Genomic DNA, 24,320 nt, shown 5'->3' on the forward strand with positions numbered 1-24,320 from the left:
TAAAACTAGTATATTCCAATGCGAGTGCCCGCCACTTCCCCCCTGCCCAAATACGCCATTGGATCGGGAGAACGGACTTGTTTGGACGCTCGCGATAGTTTCAGTACCATGTGTATCGAATCGACCACGAGCACTCACGTCCTCTCACCTTCCTCATCCGATAGATGAAACAGACGGTGACAAAGCAATACTGATTCAGATAGGGAAGACAATTGAAAATTAGCTTTCTTTTAAAACGATTCTCACCAGGACAAGAGAAATGGTGTTACAATGCAGCATACCATTGAAAATTGCTTATTTTGTTAGTAATACCTGGATGCATGACTAAATGAAAAATACATATGGTGTAATATAAACATGACGAAACGCAACGTTTATAAATAGTGTACCATATGTGAAACTTGTTTCTGTTACACAAGTGATAACAGAATGCGTGGACAGAGTTATACATCATCCTGGCACGGATCCGGGATAAGTCTTGGAATGAGACTTTTTTTAAAAACAAAAAAAGCGTTTGTCGGGTTGTAAGTTTTTGATAAAATTGAATTATATAGTTGTACGCTATGGTAAATATTGTACTAGTACTCGCACAGTCTGGCGACACTGTGCATCACCTAGAACCTTAGCTCGAGTGTCCTCTAGCCCTCACCTGTTTATATAAATAGGGGAGGGCTAGAGGACACTCGAGCTACTCGAGCTACTAGAACCTGTTATATATGAAACTAGCATTGTGCATAATTTGTTGTGATTACTTTAATGGTGATGGATTGTTATATGTATGTCTATGGCTTATATGATGATTATATGTATGTCTATGGCTTATATGATGATTATATGTATGTCTATGGCTTATATGATGATTATATGTATGTCTATGGCTTATATGATGATTATATGTATGTCTATGGCTTATATGATGATTATATGTACTAAAACCTTCAATGGTGATGGATTGTTATATGTATGTCTATGGCTTATATGATGATTATATGTACTAAAACCTTCAATTTCGTAAGTGTTTGTGTGTTTCAGGATAGTCAGTAGTTTAAACAGTTCAATTTTTAATACATCTAATTCGTCAAGAGTCGCACGTTTCACGACAACTACGACAAACTCTGATTTAAAGATGTATATATGAACTGACGCGGACAGGAGCGGCGTGACAGTCGACCTCCAATGCTTCAATCCCTAGCATTGGATATACAAAAAAGACTTCTATATTTCTTTATTTTCGATAACATCATCTGCGTATCACATGCTCAGTAGCAAATGGATATTCGCTTTCACTCATGCCCTCTCAAACCCGAAACTGGAAATCAGATTGATAGCGCCAACAATACTGGAAACCGATTTTACAGGTAAACCTGTCGAATTCCGCAGAGAGGTGGCTTGGTTCACTGGCGGTATTTTGAAGCGCGTGGTTTAGGTTATCACAACTTGTCGATCGGTGGCGCTCGGGGCTCCACTCGGCTGCTTTAAGTTGTTTTGAGTTTCCAGATACGTACCGGCGATACCACACTGAATCAGAAAGGGATAAAGTCCTGTTGATCGGGGATTATGATTGGCTGCTAATTACCGTATTAGGATTATGGGTTACGTGTGTAAGTTTCCTTGATACTGATACAGTTGCGAGACAGCAAATTTAATTTGTTTTTAAAATAAATATGTATATAAAATAAACTGAAGTAAACTGAAGTAAAACTGAAGTAAAACTGAAGTAAATTAAAACAAACTAAAGCAAACTGAAGTAAAGGTAAGGTAAGATAAGGTAAGGTAAGGCGAGGCGAGACGAGGCGAGGCGAGGCGAGGCAAGGCAAGGCAAGGCAAGGTAAGGTAATCTAAAGCAAGGCAAGGCAAACTAAAGTAAGCTAAGGTAAGGTAAGGTAAACTACATTAAGGTAACGTAATGTAAAATAAAGGAAAGGAAAGGAAAGTAAAATAAATAGTGACCTAGGTAAGAACATAAGTAAGCAAGTTGGTCAGTCGGTCAGGCAGGCAGGCGGGCAATCAAAACAGAAACTGATAAATAAGTTTGGCAAGGAACCGCCCCTTTAATTTAAGAACATTCGTGTTCACCATCAGCGTTTCATTTGTCTCTACTCCTATCTCGCTATATGAAAGCGTGTCGACGCATGCTGCCCTGTGCTCAAAGATCAAGCCCGCGGGGGTGTACAGCGATACTCGTGTCGATCAGAAATATCAAGATAAACAGCGAAATACCTGTCACTGAATTAGATAAAACATCAAGATGAAACAATATACCGTTGGCATTTTTTTTTTATCTTGACGCACTGTCGGTTAGAACAACTTGAAGCCGACGCTAACAATACCCGCGTAAACAAACACTCGAAACCATTTCATTGAGCACTGTTATTCTACAGAGATACAGAATCCACGTTGAAACAATATACAGTGAGTAGCGCTTAGAGAGTGGACACTTTGCAGCCAAGGGTCGCCAGATAGCCTAGGAGGTATTTCGACTGGTCATTGCGGGCTTTCAACATAATGAAACTTCAGGAAGATACACTAAAATCTGTAAAAAAAAACCTCAGCGATACCAACAAGAAGAAGATACCAACGAGAAGACGACACCAACAACAACAAAAAGTCTGTGTGGACCTTTAAGACAATTATTTCAGAAAGATGGCAATACATTCTACAGAAGGCGGTACCACCAATATATAGAAAGAGAGCATAATACCATAAATAAATTATTATGTAGAAGATATACAACCACGATCTAGTTTTACTTTACTGAGTACTATATCACAATTTTACTCTACAGAATGTGATATTACAAAAAAAATACCCAAAACTATTTTTTTTTACCATGACAATCTATATACTATATAATGATAGCATCAAAATATTTAGATGATAACATCAAACTCCAATGTCAGACCTACGAACGCGACATTTGAATAATCATTATTGGCCGCTGGTCTATATCACCAAGAGTCCCTTTTAAGTCCTCACAGGGAATTAGGTTTGATTTATGGGAATCTTCAATTCCCTTCAATTGTCATCCCACCCCTTTGGATCCAGAAATTCAACTTGGTGTACTTGGACTATAATTATGGACACACACAGTACAATAAGACCACACGTTTCAGTGGTTAATGTATTCAGTCTTATTTTTTTTACCACCATCCGACAATGAGAAGATAATAAGGAAGAGCTTGCTGATTTTTCTTTGGCCTCTTTCCACTAAGACTATAATTGGTTCAGCCGACAGATACTTAGCTGGGACTTCTGAATTCGCCCGTTGTGATAGGTCAATCACCAGAAGCTATTAAATGTGGCTTACGTGTGCTTGATACGAGTGGTTTTTCACATTGCACAAGTAACACGAGAAAATACAATGCCGTTGATCATTGTCAACTTAAATGTGCTTTTAGCATTTTTGTCCAACAGAGATACATGATTCCTGTCAACGATTATCTGTTTCGAGCAATGTCGACTGTCTCCGGGAGTGGGTAAATTGTAGCCGAACTCAGTGTCGTTAAATACGACAAAAATGCGAATCCGTGTGTCATTGTTAACAACATCTCATCTAAAAATACGCGTGTAAAGTCTGGTGTTTTATCATTGTTTCTTTACTCGCTTGTTTGTTTGTTCACATGCTTGTTTGTTTGCTTCCATCCTTACCTATTCACTGGCTTTACTGTTCGCGTGCTTACTGGTATACTTGCATGCTTGTTTCTTTGCTGACGTGCTTGTTCACTTGTTTTGTTGTGCTGATGTTTGTTTGCTTACTTGCTCGGTTGTTTGCTTGTTTCTCTACTTGTTCGCTTGTTTGCTTATTCGCTTGCTCGGTTGCTTGCTCGTTTGCTTGCTTGCTCGTTTGTTTGCTTGTTCATTTACTTCCTTGTTTGTTTGCTTGTCGATTGCTCGGTTGCTTGATTTTTTTGTTTGTTTGCTTGTTCGCTTGTTCCTTTGCATGCTTGTTTGTTTGCTTGCTTGTTTTTTTTTCTCACTTGCTTGGATTCTCGTATTATAACTGTTATTATTTTCCTCAGGTATAATGTGTGTTCGAAGGACAGAAAAAACAAAGTACAACGACGGAGAATCGAGCCGAATTGAGAACTTAAAATTATAACAATAACAACCAAATTCAACAAACTGTATCTAAACGTGTCCCTCTTAATACAATACTAGCACATATAGTTGGAAGGCTATTTCCCCGACAAACGTATAGAAATGGCTTACAAATGCTATGTAATTAGAAAAAAACAGTCTTAACTCCAGGGACTTGCTAATTAAACGGAAGGGAAGCAGGCACTAACCTAGTTGTACCTAGTTGTACATTGTTATTGTAGGTGTGTGAGGGTGGTGGTGGTGGTGGTGGTGGTGGGAGGGGTTAAAACAGAATAGAAACGTCTCTCAGTCTACATAAATATTTCTTTACATTATAATATCGCTGATCTCTCATTGGCTGACGTCAACTGACGGACGCTTAAACGTATAGGTCAAGGTCACTAATAACCACGCCACTCCCTTCTGATGCCAGATTCTCACGATTTCATGGTGGCGATCACCTGACTCATAATTAGACGTGTCGTAAACACCGAATACAAAAAGTGTTCCAAGTTATCTCCAAGCGAACCCCGTTTCGTCGATTTAATTTAGCGAGTAGTACAAGCATTCTTGTGATTATTTGTTGCGGGTAGCAATACTGGCAATAACATGATCATAAAAAAGTGGGTTGTAAAGTTCAATTACATGTTTACCGCGTTTTAATCGGCGTGGGTAAAAGACCAACGATTCATGTGAGTTCATAACACTCGAACCTTCCCTTCTTCAACAAGTGGATTATTGCCGTAAATGTATGTGGACATGTACCTATACTTCTTATTGTGTGTGGTATAGGAGTTCTCGCCATGTCAAGATGACTAACGATTTGGACGTTTCAGGATTGATCTCTTTAAAATGATGGCTTATTTGCAATTCGATCGGTTTCTTTAAATAAAAACACCCACTGTTATTTTGTTGTTGTTCATTTAAAGATAAGGTACAGTTTAAATTATATTATACACGGTATAAACTCAAAGGATGATAACATTATATTGCAATGTCTGTTCTGATCAATTTAATAATGAATCCATGTTGTCCCTGTTCATATTACACAGAGGATAATAAACGAGTTACCAGTTATTATCAAATTTATATCCCGAGTCAAATAATTTTAACTTGTTACGATCTTTCCCCGTTAGGCCTATGGGTGCCTGCTGGGGTAATAAATGTTATTATTACACCAACAGGCACTCATAACAGGGAAAATAAAAATCATAATTTCTCAATGAGAAATTATCATGCATTGGTTTAACGTACACTACTATTGGACGATCCGACGCCAATAAACCAATCACCTTGTCGGTACTAAGTATGACGTCATCGCGATTTGGCAAAGCACACACAATGACGTCACGTAGTTTAAAGCGTTTGCGTTTACGTCTTTCTGGTTCCAGTGTTAAATTTGTAATACAATGGTAGTTTAATGCAATTTATTATTATTATAATATATATACATGTATATATATATTTTTATCTGTGAACCGTGAATAAAATATAAAGTTAAAAGCAGCAATACCCAGAACAGTAGTTTACGTCGTTTCTATATACATGAACGTGTAGCCGATGTAGGCTGTATAAAAAATAAAGGTTTTTTAAAAACAAATAGCTGGAGTAATAAATAGAATAACACGCTGGGTACCAGTTATTATCAAATTTATGTCCCGAGTGAAATAATTTTCACTTGTCACTCGCTTTTAAAGCTCGTGACAAGTGAAAATTATTTCACTCGGGACATAAATTTGATAATAACTGGTAACTCGTTTATTATCCTCTATTTATTTAATGACACATCGAAACATTTAAAACTACGACTATTTGAAGTCTAGTATATGATTAGTTTGACACTTGGTCTGGAGAGAGAGAGAGAGAGAGAGAGAGAGAGAGAGAGAGAGAGAGAGAGAGAGAGAGAGAGAGAGAGAGAGTGAGTGTGTGTGTGTGTGTGTGTGTGCGCGCGTGCGCGTGTGTGTGTGTGAGTGCGGGGGCTTTAGATGTACTAGTCATGGGTCGCTGATCTGAGGGTGGGAAAAGGCTTAGAGACCCTCGAGATCGACCGATCCTGCGTCCCGTCGCGTGTGAATCAAAACTCTACTACCGAGCTACTTCTCGCCACCACAAAGACAGATAGGAAAAATAATGATATTCGCGGAGAGAGGAAGCGAACAAAACGTCAGACTGAATATCTCGCTAATGAATGGTATGCACGTCTACGAGGAGCATGAAATTGCTTTCCGATGTACATGATGACACCGAGGCCAGAACGAACGAATTTGTTTAAGATTTGTCGCTGTATCCTGCCGAGATCCCCAGCAAACAGACATACATCAAACATAATGCGATCAACGACGCAATTTCCTTCCATTATTCTCCCAAAAAACAACCCAGGTAGCCTAGTGCCCAAATCCTTTGATTATCCGTACAAAAAACATGTCATTACTACTCTTTCTCACACTCGCACAATGGCACGCTACGTTTATTTAAATCTCTTAAACATGTGATGATCGTTTTTCCTCGATTCAAGAAAAAAGGGGTTTCAAGTATGCGAGCATACACCGCCATCACACACGACCATGCTGATGACATGTGCCACCAGGTGTTAGTAGAATTTGTGAAACACAAAGGAAAGGAATGTGTGTTTAGCGATTTCTCAACGTGTAAATAAATAAATATAATGATGGAAAGAAATAAAGGAACACGTGGTATTTTATACCAAATTACAATTCACTGTTTGATTAGTTACGCCTGTATAAAATACAGAGATGTAATGTGGGGTTGAATGTCACTAATATGAAGTTGAAGGTAGTACTAAACCAAATAACTTCCGGCTGGGTCAAAGTTCGAGGTGCACCCAACTTTTGATAGAGCCGTTAACACCACCAGTCCCGTGATTGGTGATAAATGTGAGTGTGTTGGTTGTAAAACAAAAGTTTCATCCGGGCGAAGAATGTATGTAATTTTATTTGATCTAGTATCACTGTGTCAAGTAGCCATGTATGGAGTACCTATAAAAAAGTACTAAATTTTTTTGCGAAACTAGGGTAGTCATAGACACTACCCGTTATCTCTGAAATGAGCAGCTTGACCCCCTATTTTTCTGATTTACTTTAAGAATGAGGGTGGTAGTATTTATATCCGCAGTATATATGTCCACTGATACGGTGCAGGTAGGAGTTTTAACCACATATGTTACTAACATGGGCGTACGACCCGGGGGGGGGGGGGGGGGGGGCGGGCAAATTCAGGCAAAACAGTGGAAAAACAGTGGGGAAAATTCGGGCAGTTTTTATCTGGGTAAAATTTCGGGCAAATCAACCCCTCCAGCCCCCCTAAATCAAAGATTCCCCATACGCCCATGGTTACTAATGTCATCTATGGGATATGATTTGATGGTATACACCCTGAATGTAGTTAACTTCCTGATACCGTGGATGACGGTTCTAGTAGCAGTCACTATTTTGTGTTAATATTTATATGTTCCCTTGTTTCTTTCCATCAATATACATAAAGAATTTAAATATCTGACATATGGTAACTGTCACTTAGGGTCGAAAGAAAAAAAGAAATGTTTTATTTAACGACGGTTTATTTACGGTTATATGGCGTCAAACATATGGTGAAGAACCAGACAGATAATGAGAGAGGAAACCCGCTGTCGTTACTTGTTGGACTACTCGTTTCGATTAGCAGCAAAGGATCTTTATTATGCACCATCCCACAGACAGGGTAGTACATACCACGGCCTTTGATATACCAGTCGTGGTGCACTGGCTGGAACGAGAAATAGCCCAATGGGCCCACTGACGGAGATTGATCCCACAGCGACCGCGCATCGACCGAACGCTGTACCACTGGGCTACGTCTCGCTCATTATGATCGAGCACTAGAGAGGAAGCCCGCTGCCGTCATATTATTCACAACATCTTTATTCTATCTCAAATAGCACAGCATATATTACGGTCTGTGATAGTCTAGTCATATATCACTGGTTAGAAAGGGAAATAACCTAGTATCTATAGCCCCATGAGGGGTGGTGGCCGTCGATACAAGTTACTGTAGCTCAGGTGGGTCTCTATCAGATGGGCGCTCAATCACTGAACCACGTTTTACTAATAGAAATGTTCATCATTTAATACTGGATAAAATAAAATTGCATTAATTGTTTTTCGCGAATATTTGTTTTTCACTAATGGCAAGACTAGTAGTATTTATCTGCGCTATCAACAGTTAAATGCACTTCAAAATTTGACCAAGCCGGATGTTATTTGGTATAGTGCAAAGTACAGGTTGGAACGGGAAAATACATCAATGGCTTGTTATTTGTTTGCTTTTATAAAAAGATTGGGCGTCTCTTAAACAGTGCACCAAGTGTCTTGACAGAGAAAAAACCGCTCGGCTCTGCTCTAAATGATTTCAATAGTCGAGTAAAGTCCCAGTACAATGGTTGAGATTTCAAATGTGATTTCATTTGCGACGATTGTATATGTAGAAGTTATTAAATGACGGCTGACAGGCCAATATGGCAACCATGTGTGCAATATCGCCAGACAACCAAAGGCTGGAATAAAAACTAAATAACGAAGCATAACACTCCACTGTTAAGCCGAGTCCCGTCAAAGGCAAAGACTGACAATATAATTGACGTTAATCGGTGTTTCCAATGAAATACTTGAACCACTGTCAAACAGCGACTGGTAACAATTAACAAAAGTCGTGTGAGAGACCCGCAAGCCAGGGGTCTGCTTGTTAATCGGCTTTCAGAAACACCTTCTGATATTGAACATGTACTAATGTGAAGATGATATATATTTTTTCTGGCTTTTATATTTGGTTCTCCTTACTTTACTTTTTACTTTTTAAAAAGTTTGTTCATATATCCAGTTAGGGTAACACATACACATACAACATAACAATCTGGGCCGTCCATACAGAAGAGGATTTAATCGTTAGTTTGGTAGTGGCCTGTGAGAGAAAAAGAAGTCGGGATAGTTGTTTTACACTTATTCTGGGGTATGGTGGAGCGGGATGGAGCTCAGTGATAGAACGTCCACATGAGGTACAATTACTCGCAGAATCTCTCTCTCTCTCTCTCTCTCTCTCTCTCTCTCTCTCTCTCTCTCTCTCTCTCTCTCTGTCTCTTTCTCTCTTCTGTCTATTCATTTCTCTCTCTCGCTCTTTTTGACAAACACATGTTAACATAACCATAATTGTTAGAACCAAACTGCCGCTGAGGTGTAGTTAAACAAACATAATCCTTCACTTTTCTGTTTGTGTGAAATTCTATTTTTATATACACCTGCCTTACCTGTAACATATTCAAAGAACAAGAAAAACACCACGTTTTTTTCAATAGCAAAGCAAATAGGATCTGGTTGAAGTTTAAAAGAAATGCTTGTTTCCGCACACTAGTTTGTTTTGTCGAGATTGGAGTGACATCGACATGAACTGATTACAATAGAGACCATGTTGTTTGTATGCAGCCCACCAGGAATGCCATGTGTTCCGAGTGGTGTGTTTATCTATGTCTTGTTTGTTTCTTTCTTTTATCTGTCGCCCGTAAACGAATCCTAACAATACGGAAATATATTTTGTTTCAAACTTTTTTTCTCTCCCACTACGTGAAAACAGGCGCGGGTCCATGAGGTTTCTAGGGGTGTAACCCCATGAACTAATTTAGAAGAAAATCTGGTTAACGAATGTGCATAATAAATATATACTTTTTGTTGTGTGTCTTTTTTTTAGTTTTTGTTACTAAAAACTATATCCAGACATTTAAAGAAAATGCATTCAAATGACTGGGTTTTTTCTCGTTCTAACCAGTGCACCTCAACTGATCAAAAGTCGTGGGAATTGCTTTCCTGTCTGTGGGAAAGTGCATATAAAAGATTCCTAGCTGCATTAGGAAAAATGTAGCGGGATTCCTCTGATGACTACGTGTCAGAATTACCAAATGTTTGACATCCAATAGCCAATGATTAATTAATCTAGTGGTGTCGTTAAACAAAATGAACTTTACTTAAAGAAAAATCCTCCAGTAGACAATATACATACATCAGCTTAAGTCCCTTGGTAGCCCACTGGTAAAGCGCTCGCCTCATGTACAGTCGCTCTAGGTCGAACCCATGTCGGTGGGTCCATTGGGTTATTTCTCGTTCTAGCCAGTGCATCACGACTAATATTTCAAAGGCCGTGATATGAGCTATTCTGTCTGTGAGATGGTGCATATAAAATATAATTTGCTACTAATGGAAAAATGTGGCGGGTTTCCTCTTTAAGATTATATGTCAGAATCCAATAACCAATTATTAATAGAGAAATATACTCTAGTAGTGTCGTTAAACAAAGCAAACTTCAACTTCACTTGGTATCTGAGATTTTAGTTGATGTAACAGAGAGATGGAAGTGCACAAAAGACTGAGTCGCCATCAGAGATTTCGCACCCGTGTCCATTTGGTGCACTTGTTGCATATTTCGTCTTATCTGGCAGCCTTTGACGTCAATGTTGATTTTCGGATCAGCGTGAAAATGTATGTGTTCTTTTTTGGTGAGTGTGAAATTTCTGTTAATAAAAGGGCCTATGAAAAACACTAATAATAAAAACAGTTTGGTAATCTTTGTCCTGCGCGTAAAGTAGGCTAACATGCATTATTTATAGACATGTATAAGCACATTGCCTACTGAGCTATTCAGGTTCCAACGGACCAAATCAATTCCTATTGCCGATAATGTTAACGTTTACTAATAAAACCAATATAATCAGTGTATCAACACACCCAGGAAGTATACCAATAAAACGTGTGGCACCTCACAAGAAAATGGGGAGTCGCATACCATTTAAGAAATTTAATTAATTGTTTTGTTAGCAACTGTAATTTTTGTTGAAAATCGCAGTTCCATGGGGAAGGGGGGGGGGGGGTCCTTACACTAATTTCAACCTTTGATGTATATTGCATAACAACTGTATAACAAATAAAAATGTATTTATTTATTGCCAATGGATAATAGAATTTGCAAAAATAATCAATGTCAGATATTACTACTAATCACAGCGCAGATCACTCCGTACATATTTGCACCTCGAACTGTGACACGGAACTTTCTTCTTTGATACCATGCAACCGTTATCCCACTAATAAAACGAACTGGATTCTTTGGGCGTTTGAGTGTAATAATGTTCTGTTCTGTTCTGTTCTGGGACAGGGGTGCCCACTTCTAGAACCCCTTGGATCCGCCCCAGGCCTACCGGACATGACTTGAACATAATCGAAACATGACAATGTTATCTCGGCGTGAAGTAGTCGGATTTTATTTCCATAAATATATATATTGTAGTATGAGATGTCCCCGTATTTGTGACATGAAATACGGCATTTACACAATACAGAGAAAGACATAGGTTAATAGTTATATTTCTGCAAATTGTTAGTATCCTAAATGGCATAGGCTATATGATTTTGTTTGGATGAAAAAACCCTGAAAATTTAAAACTGACAGCCAAACAAGTGATGGGGGTTGTGTTGTTGTTTTTGTTGGATTTTTGTTTTGGGGTGTGTGTGTGTGGGGGGGGGGGGGGGGGTAGGAGGAGAGTTGGGGGTTGTTGTTTTGGGGGTTGATTTTTACCCCCTCTTAAGAACAATCCTGGATTCGCCCATAAATTCATTTCATATTATTTTATTATTTTGCTTCAGGTTGAAGCACGTTGCTTTGGGCACACGATCTGTCTGTACAGGACAGTGCTAAACGGTTATTCGTAAAGCTGTATTCTAACCGGCCGCGAGCGATTATTTTAGAAATCATTGATTTGAATCGCCGTATCCTAACCGCACACGTACGGCGCGGCGGATAAATGTGTTGCGTCGCACGCTTCCAGTTAGGATACGGCAATCATTATTGATATCAATGCTTTCTAAAATAATCACTCGCATCGCTCGCGTCGCTCGCGGCCGGTTAGGATACAGATTTAATGGTTTCTAATTGGCGTAGTGGCTTAACATTTCCCAGCTGACCCTTCAAAACTCGCTCTGAGTGGGAGCCCATACCGGGATGTGAACCCAGTACCTACCAACCTTAAAGAGCAATGACTGAACCACTACACCACCGAAGCCGGTGCCTAGTAATACAGGTTAACAGGTACGTATAGCTGAGGTCAAGTTGTCAATTCTAGCGTCTGCGTAAGGCCATATAACGCCCTAGGCTGGCCCTAAGATATGCGTCCCCTCGTAACGTATCATAAGCCAATGTTAGTATTAAACTGAATACGATTATTACCCAAATTGTGGCACGCTGTAGGCGACAAGCGAGTTCATTTACAGGTGGAAAGTCACCTCACCGCCACACAAGACACTGGACCAGTGTTGACGTGTACACTGTTTTATTTTTATTTTATTTTAATCTGTTATCGGGGTTGACCCGGTGGCCGTGGGGTTAATACTGAGAACTGTGTAATACCACGCGAACCAGTGCAGGAGGTTCGAATCCTACGACATAACTCTTTGTGCTTTCATATATTACTAGATGTAACCCGCGTTTCGCATAGGAAACTTTTCATGGGTTGTGACAGCGTTATGTTGGGCTCCCCCCAAAAACCAAACAAAAAACAACAACAACAAAAACAAAAAAACTCCCCCAAAAAACAACAAAAACAAACAAACAAACAACAACAACAACAACAACATCAACAACAAAAAAACAACAACAAACAAACAAACCCCCATAAAAAAACCCACAAAAAAACCGACCAGCCCTCAGTACTAAGTGTGGCATCGGATTAGTACAAAGAAAGTTGTCAGCAGTGCATATCAAAACAAAAGACGCGGTCAGAACGATCGGAAACTGTTAAAGATGCCTTGCGTGTTATAATTATTATAGATTAAAGTTCAGGCATACTGTCCTGGTTACAAATTCATCTTTGTGGGTTGTCTGTCCAGGTCAGTGGCTTACTAGTTAGTGAGGTAAAAGTCGGTGTAGTTGCTTTATACCTCAACATTAAGCCGATACAACTCACCCTGGGCTCAAGCTGGTAGCAGAATGCGAACCAAGCACCTATCCCCCTCGAGATCGACACCTTATAATCACCCCGTAGGAACGATATCGTGTGTGTGTGTGTGTGTGTGTGTGTGTGTGTGTGTGTGTGTGTGTGGTGTGTGTGTGTGTGTGTGTATGTGGTGTGTGTGTGTGCATGTGTGGTGTGGTGTGTGTGGGTGTGTGGGGGGGGGGGGGGGGGGGGGGGGGGTGGAGTCACAGCCTCTAGTGGAGGGAGGGGCACAAGCCATATTTTTACTTTTATTTTTAAAGAGTACGACAAAAAACCGTAAATTTTCGTCCTCGTGTGTGTATGTGTGTGTGGTGTGGTGGTGGTGGTGGGGGGCGGGGAGCGTCTTATGAGCCTGCTACCTCAACGTGAATATGCGACGTTATCGAAAGCGCTTTAAAGGAGCCAGACCGCCAAGAATACCATGCATTCGTGCACTGGTGCTGTCACACCTTCGTACATCCGTATACCCCAGTCTGGCTAGTCCCGCGCGGCTAACCTTTACCTGTCTCGTGTTCTCGGCGAAATTATCCCAGGTGGACCGAGGGTAAGTGGAGTAAGCAAATACGTAACGCGCTATCGCTCATGTTATCTCACTGCTTGTTCAAAGAAATATCCACTATTTTAGATTTAAAGATATCTTTTCAGGCGGCAAGCCGGCGTTTGCCTTCGCCGTAAAGATGTTTGTGGACTGCGCCCAAAACTAAGTAAGATGGGTGTCGACGCATTTACGCATTTACGATGATGCATTTACGACAATGTCAGGGTCGTATCTAGACTGAAATAACCAAGGGGGGGGGGTGGGGGTGGGGTGGGGTGGGTGGGTCTTGTAAACAGATTTAGGGCACAGTAATATAGGGTCTTCGGCATGTTGAAAAACGAAAGGACACTCTTAAACTAAAAATGTATCTTTGCGTTTGTTGTTTAGGGGGGGGGGGGGGGGGGGGAGGGGAGGGGCACCTGCCCAAAGGCGGATCCAAGTATATTCACGAGCCTCTTTTCTTGTAAGGAGTGCGTCCAAGGTGACGTTTTTCAACCTTTGATAAGCATAATCAGTAAAGTAAATTTAAAGTGAAAGAAAAGAAAGAAAAAAATATCTTCGAGCAATTCATAGTGAATGGCCACAAACCTAGTATATACCATTTACGTCAAATACCTATGCAAGCCTTTGTTTGTGTTTACAAGCAGTCCTCATATTTACCTACGGACGTTATGTGTGTGCCCCTAGCTTCTATTTACAAAGAAACAAAACAAAAAATGAATGCATCCACCTACAAATAGTACTGGTACATGTGCCCCATAACCGTAAAACGCAGTTAAATTTTACTTACTTCTACAAAAGCTTAAAATAATTAGGGGTTGTGGCTAAAAAAAACAAAAAACAAAATTAGTATTCAATAATATAGGGTCTTCTCCGACTAAACGAAAGGGCTCTTTTAAACCAAAAAAGGGGACATTTTCTGAGGTGTCATCTGCAATCTTACCCCCCACCCCCCACCCCCACCCCCCACGCTGGTGCGGCCCTGAAAACGACATATGTCCACAAAGCTGCGGTTAGATCTACATAATTGTTATCATAGCATATACTGTATCCATAAGCTTAAAGGAGTGTAAAACTCGTGAGGTATTCCAAAGATGTACACATGTACAGGTGTTTTAAAATCCGCGATTGATGATTTTGCTAATTTTTTATCATAAAACAAGACCGATGCGGAGCGGGTGATACGGCTAGGTTTTACGAATAGCTCGGAGCTACGAGACACATTGCATACACATGAATTAAAGCCGTGCGATACGGCAATATGATACTGCCCCTCAGTATACCTGCATGTTCACATACGATACGTGACGCGACTGTAAACCAAGAACGAACTATTTGTCTAACTTGTGACGCGGAGCATCTAATAAAACCCAACACGTCCCGCACCCCATGCTGGAGTTACTGGCGTAACAGCGAATCGATCGCGCCCTTGTCTTGCCTTACATCAGGCTCTCAAGAGAATGGTGTGTACCGTTCATCGGACACTGATGATTGTTAGCAAATATCTCGGACATGAAAGAACTGTGGTTGGTGTATTTATAAAACTCTCGCAGCTGGTGCAAGCTGTACAGGTGTTCATATGTGTTTGTGATAGGGTTTTAAAATCCGCGTTTGATGATTTTGCTAAAAAAAAAAAAAAAAAAAGAAGAGAAAGAAATAACAAAATCCATAACTGTCAAAGGATGGAAATCTCCTGTTATTGAAAACAAAATGGAAAGTTTGAGGTTAAGTGTCTTCTGGTTCATAAATCATGTTTCTTTTTTCTTTCTTTTTTTATCTCTTGTGTGTGTGTGTGTGTGTGTGTGTGTGTGTGTGTGTGTGTGTGTGTGTGTGTGTGTGTGTGCTAAAATAGTGGCTAATTACAACACTCTTTGCATGATGAGGCTGAAATGATAAACTTAAATAAATCTGGAATGTACATAACTTAATTTATAAATACTAAAACAAAAATCTATAAAATATTTAATATTCAATATATTTTACCCAAAGTTTATAAAATAATGTTCCTTAAAAAAACCCCAAAACAACAACAAACAAACAACAATTACAGCACCCCACCCCAACACCCGAAAAAACACTTCCACCAAACCCACCAAAAACCCCAAAACAATTAATAAAAAAACAAGCCGTTTACCATGATACTAAGACCAAAAGATAATTATATCTTAAACATTAATACATTTGACACTGTTGCAATCATTTTGTTTTTGTTTCGTGCATATTTTTTCTTTTAGTTCCACTAACTTAAAGTTCTGTAACCAGCGTGTCACGTATGACATGTTTGCGGTGAAGTTCAACAGCCTGGTATAACCAATTTGTAGACAGCGCCCGGCGAATTGACATGATCTACTTGATAATCGTTAGCAGCCATTTGTCGATTAATTCCACCTAACCCGTGCGCCGGGTCTACGTGTGTTTACAATAACCGCATTTCTAGGATAATTAGAGTTGAGTAAACATATTAGAAGACGCAGCTAGAGAGTAAACGGTTTCATTGAACATATACAATCAAACCTCTCGGTAATAGCCAATCAAATGGGCCACGAAATGTGATGTTTATGAGCAGGTGCCCTTTGTATTAAAGTTATTTGCACTGATTTATAATGAGAAAGAGTTATCCAAAGTCATGTGTAGGGATAACTGGTTGTTATATCAAGTTTTTGGTTTATAAAATTCGAGTATAATCCACGTGAAGCATGTTGTTGTTTTTTACATTTTTGAAACGTATACAGAATATTTAATATCATATGGTTGCGTCAGTGATTTAAAAAAAAGCACCCCCCCCCAAAAAAAAAAAAAAAAAAAAAAAAAACAAACAAACAAAAAAAACCCCCACACACACCCAAAACACCCTAACAACAACAACAAAAAACCTAACAATAAACAAACAAACCAAACAAACATAACCACTACCACACCAACAAAAAAGGAACAAATAATTATAACAAATCTAAATTTATATGCCATGTAACAAATGTACACAAGTTGAAGTAATAATTCGCGAAATCTTGTGAATAGAAAAACTATATATGACAATAAAGCTGGCAGTTAGTTATGGAATTTCTTTTTATAATATGGGCGCACGGAGCAGCTGCCCCCAGAAAAGAAGGAAAAAATCCCCGAAAAAATCCCCACCCTGAATTATTGTGCGATGATTCTGTTATTACTTCCCCCATACTGTTATTTTTAGGATAATACAGTCCTGATATTATTCATATATAGTTCAATAAAATAATATATGTGTATGTGTATTGTGGGTTGTTTTTTTAACATTGTACTTAGAAAATATATCTTCAATAGTCTCCACCACTGGCTTTACTTTTTTAATTTATATAAATTAATTATTTGTACTCAACTATTTTAATAAAATAAAATTCGTGAAAGCACGGTACTTACCCCCACCAAACGCCGATGGCACGAATATCACAGCAAACACAAACACTCCAACCTTCCACATGTTGTATATCACAGAAACGTAAACCTTCCTCCACGTGGTAAAATCCAACACAAAGACTGTAAGTACTTCACAAGTCTCGTCTTCCAATCTCAACACAAACTCTTCTGTGCTGAAATAATTACCAACACACTCTCGTTTGTATTAAATAAGTATCAACGCAAACGTTTGGATTGAAATAATTTTCAACACAAACTTTTGTACTGATCTATTTCTGAACACAAACTCTTTTGTATTGAAATAGTTCTGAACACAAATTCGCTAAGTTTCTTCAAATGTTAACTGGTTTATGTTTTCTGTATGTTAGAATATCCAATAGTATATCCTCCGATATGAATTCCAATTCGAAAACAAGCACGTTAAGTAAGTCAAAGCTGTAAAGGCTTTCTTCCGTATTGTAATCCACAGTATCTGAAATCACGTGTATTCCAAAACAGTACATTTCCCATCAGCATGTAAACAGCTATCGGAACCCATGGCAAACACACCCACGAAAAAGTCTTCTGATTCCTGAAAAAAACAAGAACAAAATCTGTATAGAAAAAAAATCTAAAGAAAATATAAAAAAGGAGACGTTGCAAAAGCTATTTCGAAACTATTTATACATATCAGTTTCAAAAAAAAATATTTTAAACAATTGTCCAAAAGCGCGAAACGTTTATAAAGAAAAAAAAGTTAAATATATATTTTTTTTAAATAGCTTCCGATTTGTGGTTTATAAAAAAGAAAAACAACATACAGTCGGGTTGTAGGGAACCCAAGTTCCGCATGATTTTCTAACAGCAAAACTCGCTTGTCGACTGAGAGAGCTATAGGCTGATGTGTGTGTACGATATATGTATATATACTTATTCCATACACAACAAACCACGACCTAGACGAAGCATAAATCAAAGCACACTAAGCTAACGCTGTCGCTATATCCCAAACAGCTGAGGCGGGTTTGTAATACACCTTGCCAGCCATTGGCTGGGTACCTTTTGTCCTCTTTACGTATCTTACACCGCAGTCTAAAGCGTGACGTTACCGGCACATTTTTAAAATGCCTTAATTTAAAGAGGCGACGGTGGATTTGAGGGTCCCTGTGGGTAACAGTGGAGGTGGATTTTCCTCTCTTTTTCTTTTTCTTTTCTTTTCTTTTTAAAAAAATCTGTCTTCGCTTCGAGTATCTATAACGACTCTAGGCAGGATCTCGGAGACGTCCGATGCATGTGAAGTTTATTTCAGTTGTCGCACAGATCAAACACAGTTGACTAATAATATTTATATAGCTACCAGTCACCAGTTCACCTGCGTGAATTGTATTAGCGTATACTTGCTCATAAAACAGTTTGGGTTCACAAAGGACTTTTGCAGTTTAACTGTCCTAATCTGTTTAATGATGTTACTGCCTTGGTGAGAGTATTTGATAAAAGGTCCTTCATGGGAAAATGTGTTACCTTTTGTGGGTAACTTCAACACAGTTCAATACACTTTACACAAAGACTGCGATGGGTTATTTGTTTAATATAATTGTCCCGGCGCTTTCAAAATCCAGTACAATAACTCGGTCCCCAGGGAAGAATAAATAAAATGTTGTTAGTTTGGTTCCAAGTAGATGCGTTTCTCTCGACTTGATTCCCGCCAAACTGAACTGGAACGGGATGGGGACGGGAACTCTATTAACGTGCCCGTATCTACTAAAGGTTCAGGCACGCCCATCCCGGATTTAGTCTCTGACATCGCCAGTGGCCAAACTAATACGAGTCCAATAGAAATTTGATGCAAGACGCATTTTCCAGACAGGAATATCGTTATATTGTTGGTGGCACATTTATGAGGAGCTGTCGTATCAGTATGTAATATTTAAATAAATTAAAAAAGTAATCCAATAGGTATACCGGCCTCATTGATATAGGAGTCAAGTGCGTAAGACTGGTAGGTAGTAGGTTCGTTTCCCAGTATCGGCTCGGACCCAGAGCTCAATTTAACGGTTCGGAAGCATTATTTTAGTGTCTAAGCTGGGAGGGGAAGGCATGGCTCAACCAATCACACCTACCCCTCCACCCCCCCCCCCACCCCCCTTCATAATAATTTTGTCACCTCAAAACAAGACTCCTAGACAGTGTGGGTGCACCCACCAATGCGGTGTCCCCAGTATAAAATCCTGGCTACACCAGTGCTCAGAAGGCCACTACACCGACATCTCTTTCACTAACCATTAACTAGTAATAACTAACCATTAACCCCGACCCTAGCAGACGGCCCAAATAATTGAGTTGTGTACTCTGGGCAGCATGCTTGAACAATGATTAGATAATTAACATTATTGTTTTCTTCGATATTTCAGCATTAATTGATTCATATATTATATTAAGAATGTTGAATATCTTAATATTAAACTGATTTATTTCAATATTTTGAAACTGCAAGGCCTTTATCTGAATATTAAACTGATTTATTTCAATATTTTGAAACTGCAAGGCGAGACGATCACAATGTTATGTCATTGGGATTAAAGAATTAGAGTTATCCTTCTTGACGTTCCGTTTTGTTTTTGACGGTAGGAATAGTTTTTCCTTTTAAAGCACCTGTAGCTATCGGATTACGAATATTGTATGTGTGCGTGCTAACCATAGTTCCTTATCGGATATGCCTTTACTCAAATGCTGCGGTCATTGTTTTCTAAACGCTCAAATTCACTGAACGTTTTTATTGGGGAGATATCTTAGAATGGTATCTCCTATACATAGGCCTCTCGATACAGGTTAGAATGAGTATAATCATATTCAAAATGCCCTTAATAGACAGGCGTTTGTTATACACAGCAAATCTCGCTGTGAAATACTTGAGGGGAGTCCTAAATTGCTTCCCTAACTTTATACCATAAAATTTATCATTGAAAGGGGAGATAAAAAAATACTCTCCTTGAACTATTCAGGACTTTGCACGAGGACGACAAAGAAAAAATCGAATGTAACGCAACTTAATATTCTAAGTAAAAAAAACTAAGACTTTGAACCAGAAATACCTTACATTGATTTTCGAGGATCATATACCTTTAATTTGTAATCCAGATCTCGACATAAAAAAAATTAAAATAAATAAAATATCAAAAAAGCCCTGAGGGGAGTGATTAGTTTCTTAGATTATGGGGAACCATTTAAAATATCATCGTATTGATACTTATATAAATTCACATACTAAGGGAGCTAAAATTACTTTCCTTGAATTAGTTTCAGGGGAGCGATGGGGAGCGAGGGTGATAGCTCCCCTTAAACGGCGTATACAGCAGCAGACTCCTATGTAATGTATTAGTGACGTGGTCAAGTCACACGAATTTGTTGATTTTCGCTTCTCTAACATGCAGGGAGGGAATACGACTGATTTATTTGCACAGCTTTCGGTAGTCAGCCCGCTTAAATTAGTTCTCTTTGCTTTGTTTCCCTTTCTCCGCCGATCACGAGCCGTTTCACACCTACTTTATGTGATACATACGCTATCGAAAATTAGTGCACACAGGCAACAGACTTCGCCACGAAAACAAATGAGAGGAGCGATTAAAAATAAAGAAGTGCTTTATTTAACGAGGCACTCAACATGTTTTAATTACGGTTTAATTACGAACATATGGTTAAAGATCACAGAAATAATTAGAGAGGGAACCCGCTACCACTACTCCATCTGGTAATTTTTTCGATAATTAGCATCAAAGTTTATTTCATTAGGTACCATCCCATAGGTAGGACAGTACAGACCATGGTCTTTGCTACACCAATTGTGAAGCACTGTCTGGAATGAAAAATAGCCCAATGTGCCCAGCGATGGAGGTCGATCCTAAACTGACTGCACGTCAGGCGAGTGCGTCACTAATGGACTATGTCTCGTTCTGGGAGTGATTAACTCCTCCCCTAACTTACGTCATGGGGGGCCATTTAAGATATTACCATATTGATACCATGTAAATTCACATGCTCAGGGGAGCTAAAAATTACTCTCCTTGAACTAATCTCAAGGGTTTGATGGAGAGAGAGAGAGAGAGAGAGAGAGAGAGAGAGAGAGAGAGAGAGAGAGAGAGAGAGAGAGAGAGAGAGAGAGAGAGAGAGAGAGAGAGAGAGAGCTCTCCTTAAAGTGCGAAGTCTGAGAATTTTTTTTTTTAAACTAGTTATCCATCCGTTCGTCCGTCCGTATTTCGGTCTATCTATCCTCATTTTTGTATTTTAAATGCTGGTTGGAGTGTGAGCTATAATGATTTACACACATAAGTACAGGTTACTCGACAGTAACGTTGATGAATGTGTTTTTTGAAACTCTGACATTTTCATCTTGCTGTGAAACAGCCTGCGGACGGTTTCGCTAAGTATTATTCAAATCGGGTTCCGTGTCACAGGCAATCAAGTATTCGATATATTGGAATGTTTAAATTACCTACATACACAAAATATATACATGTACACACAAACACATACAGTCGTAAAGACCGACAGACCGACCGACAAACAACAGACGAGAGAAAAAAATTAAAAGAAACACATACAAAGAATGAGAAAGGCAGTAAAAATAAAGTTAAAGTTTGTTTTGTTAAACGACACCACTAGAGCACATTGATTTTTAATCAGCTACTGGATGTCAAACATTTGATCATTTTGACATAGTTTTAGAGAGAAAACCCGCTTCATTTTTACATAAGTAGCAAGGGATCTTTTATATGCATCATTCCATAGATAGGATAGCACATGTCACAGCCTTTGATATACCAGTCGAGGTACACTGGCTGGAACGAGAAATAGCCTAATGAGCCCACCGACGGGAATCGATCCCAGGCGGACCGCGCATCAGATGAGCGCTATATAACGAGACGGAGAGCAAGTAACAGAGATAGATTAGATTTAACACAGCAGTGAAAGGTAGGGTAGTAACAGAGATAGATTAGATTTAACACAGCAGTGAAAGGTAGGGTTGGCTAGTATGTACAGAAGTGGAAGAAATATCGGTGTAACGTCACGTATTAATGGACTGATTTTAATGACGTCCGTTACGCTAATCGATTGTGAATAAATTAGGTTAAATTATCCTAAAGCGAACCAGGACTGCAGTCATGAATAGAATACCATCCTAAATTAGACTGATTAACACAGAATGTTGTTCCAGTTTCTCTAACAACGTCCAGATACATATCAGTCCTTGGGATACCTAACTCCAATATAAATATACATCTAAAACGTTTCCTTGGCAAACTACAACTTTACATGTTAGTGTATAATACATAATGTATTACACTAATATGAAATCCCTTCAACCTAAGGTATGTTTTAGAGGCTCCGTGGGGGTGATGTAAGGCCACTACACCTCCCTCTCTCTCTCTGAAAGACTGACTGACAGAAAGACTGACAAATAGATCACTGCTAAATGACATGTAAAGGAATTACAATGTAATATCAGTGATATATATTTATGTTTATCTTTAAGTTTGCGTAATTATTTTCGGTTTTCGTTTAACGATTTTGAAAGTGAACTACATATTACTTTTCAAGAGATATAATATATGTTCTATTTGAAAAAGGGAAATAGAGGGTGGAAAAAACCTAGTGCTTCTGCTGTTTATTACAGAATTATACTTTCACTTGTAATTTTTATTACCGCGACAGCCATACCATGTAACAAACAAATTTTATATCATATTTTAAATGTCTGTCGTTTGTGTGTTATCTGCACATATTACTGAAAGCAACAAAAAAAAAGATAGTGTATTGAATCCAATGTTGCGTATCATAGTGTGTCTCTTGTTTGCACACAACTAAACACAATCCTTGAATGTCTCTGAGATCCCTACTTGCACTGTGATATTTATATCATGCATTCACGAGTATACAGTGCAAGGGAATAATAAAATCATATTATAGCCACGGGTTCTCTCTTGCGTGTGTCTGGTATTTGAAACTTTAATGAATAGCATTAACACTGGGCTGGTACTGGCTAGTACTGCACGCAACCTATGGGACTATGGGATTATGCTCATTGGTCTTTGAGAGAATTGCACCGGCAAACATTCTTTCTTGTGAACAAATTAAATTTCTTTTTATGTTGGTATCTAACATAAACCAGACGATATAGGCATTGACGGGGAGAATCATTTCACACTGACTTCGTACAATATTCGCTTATATGCCTTTTGTGGCGATTCAAAAGAAAATACCTCATGGCTCTGTGTATATGCGTGTGCGTGTGTGTGCGTGCGTGTATGGAAACGTGCGTGTATGCGTGTGTTGAGGCTAGAAGCAAGGAATGTTATATATGTACTTTCAAATATACAAAGCAGCCATATCAAAATGCAATGAATGTTAAGAATGGTCCTGAAATTCGTCTGGGTTAAATCTGGTTTCCACAAAATCTGCAAGTGATCGTTAACTGACGCAGATGGACGCAGATATTTTTTAATACAATAAATGAATAAATGAATGGATATTAAACGACACCCCAAGTACGAACAACTCATCAACTATTGGGTTTCAAACAAAGGGAAAGAAATAAGAATAATACAAATAGTAACAGCAACTATTGACTGCAACCAAACCCCTCAATACATAGTGTCAGACGTTGACAGCGTTACTGGCAGTCATTTGGACACTATTGGCAGTCAACTGTCAGTCATTTGGGCACTACTGGCAGTCAGTTCCATACTACTGGTAGTCATTTGGACACTACTGGCAGTCATTTGGACACTACTGGCAGTCATTTGGACACTATTGGCAGTCATTTGGACACTACTGGCAGTCATTTGGACATTACTGACATTCAATCCCACATTACAACTTTGTGTGAAATACAGACATTACTATGATAGCATTAAATGTGGGCTACAATTCCCTGTCTGTTTGATTACTTGGATGTCCTTATCGACACCACTAGAGCACATTGATTTATTAAACATCGACTATTGGATGTCAAACATCGGGTAGTTTTGTATTCTTAGTCTTATAGGAAACCCGCTACATTTTTCTATTAACAGCAAGGGATTGTTTTTAATGCACTTTCCCACAGACAGAACAGCACGGCTTTTGATATACCAGTCGTGGTGCAACATATATGACACGACCCCCCCCCCCCCCCCCCAAATAAACAGAGAATGGATCCACTGAGGTGGTTCGATCATACGGCGTAAGCACCTCAGGCGAGCGCTCTATCGACTGAGCTAGATGTCGCCATACAACTTAATGTTTTCCTTTATTTCTTTCCATCAGGATACA

At 39.0% G+C, this 24,320-nt stretch overlaps 1 protein-coding gene across 3 annotated transcripts in view; it reads right to left on the reverse strand.

Moving 5' to 3' along the window:
* LOC121380609 (lactadherin-like) overlaps positions 1-24,320 on the reverse strand; it is a 107,396-nt gene that overhangs the window by 43,318 nt on the left and 39,758 nt on the right. For 2 of the 3 annotated variants that reach the window (XM_041509507.1, XM_041509505.1), the window contains exons 1-2: positions 17,834-17,974; positions 17,037-17,604 (exon numbers count right to left, since the gene is read on the reverse strand). In XM_041509507.1, the coding sequence (XP_041365441.1) occupies positions 17,037-17,097 (61 nt within the window). In that variant the 5' untranslated portion in view covers positions 17,098-17,604; positions 17,834-17,974. Of the gene's footprint in view, positions 1-17,036; positions 17,605-17,833; positions 17,975-24,320 lie in introns of those variants that run through there. The other variant, XM_041509506.1, reaches the window with a different exon arrangement.

Source organism: Gigantopelta aegis, chromosome 9 (genome assembly GCF_016097555.1).
Source record: "Gigantopelta aegis isolate Gae_Host chromosome 9, Gae_host_genome, whole genome shotgun sequence".
NCBI lineage: Eukaryota > Metazoa > Mollusca > Gastropoda > Neomphalida > Peltospiridae > Gigantopelta > Gigantopelta aegis.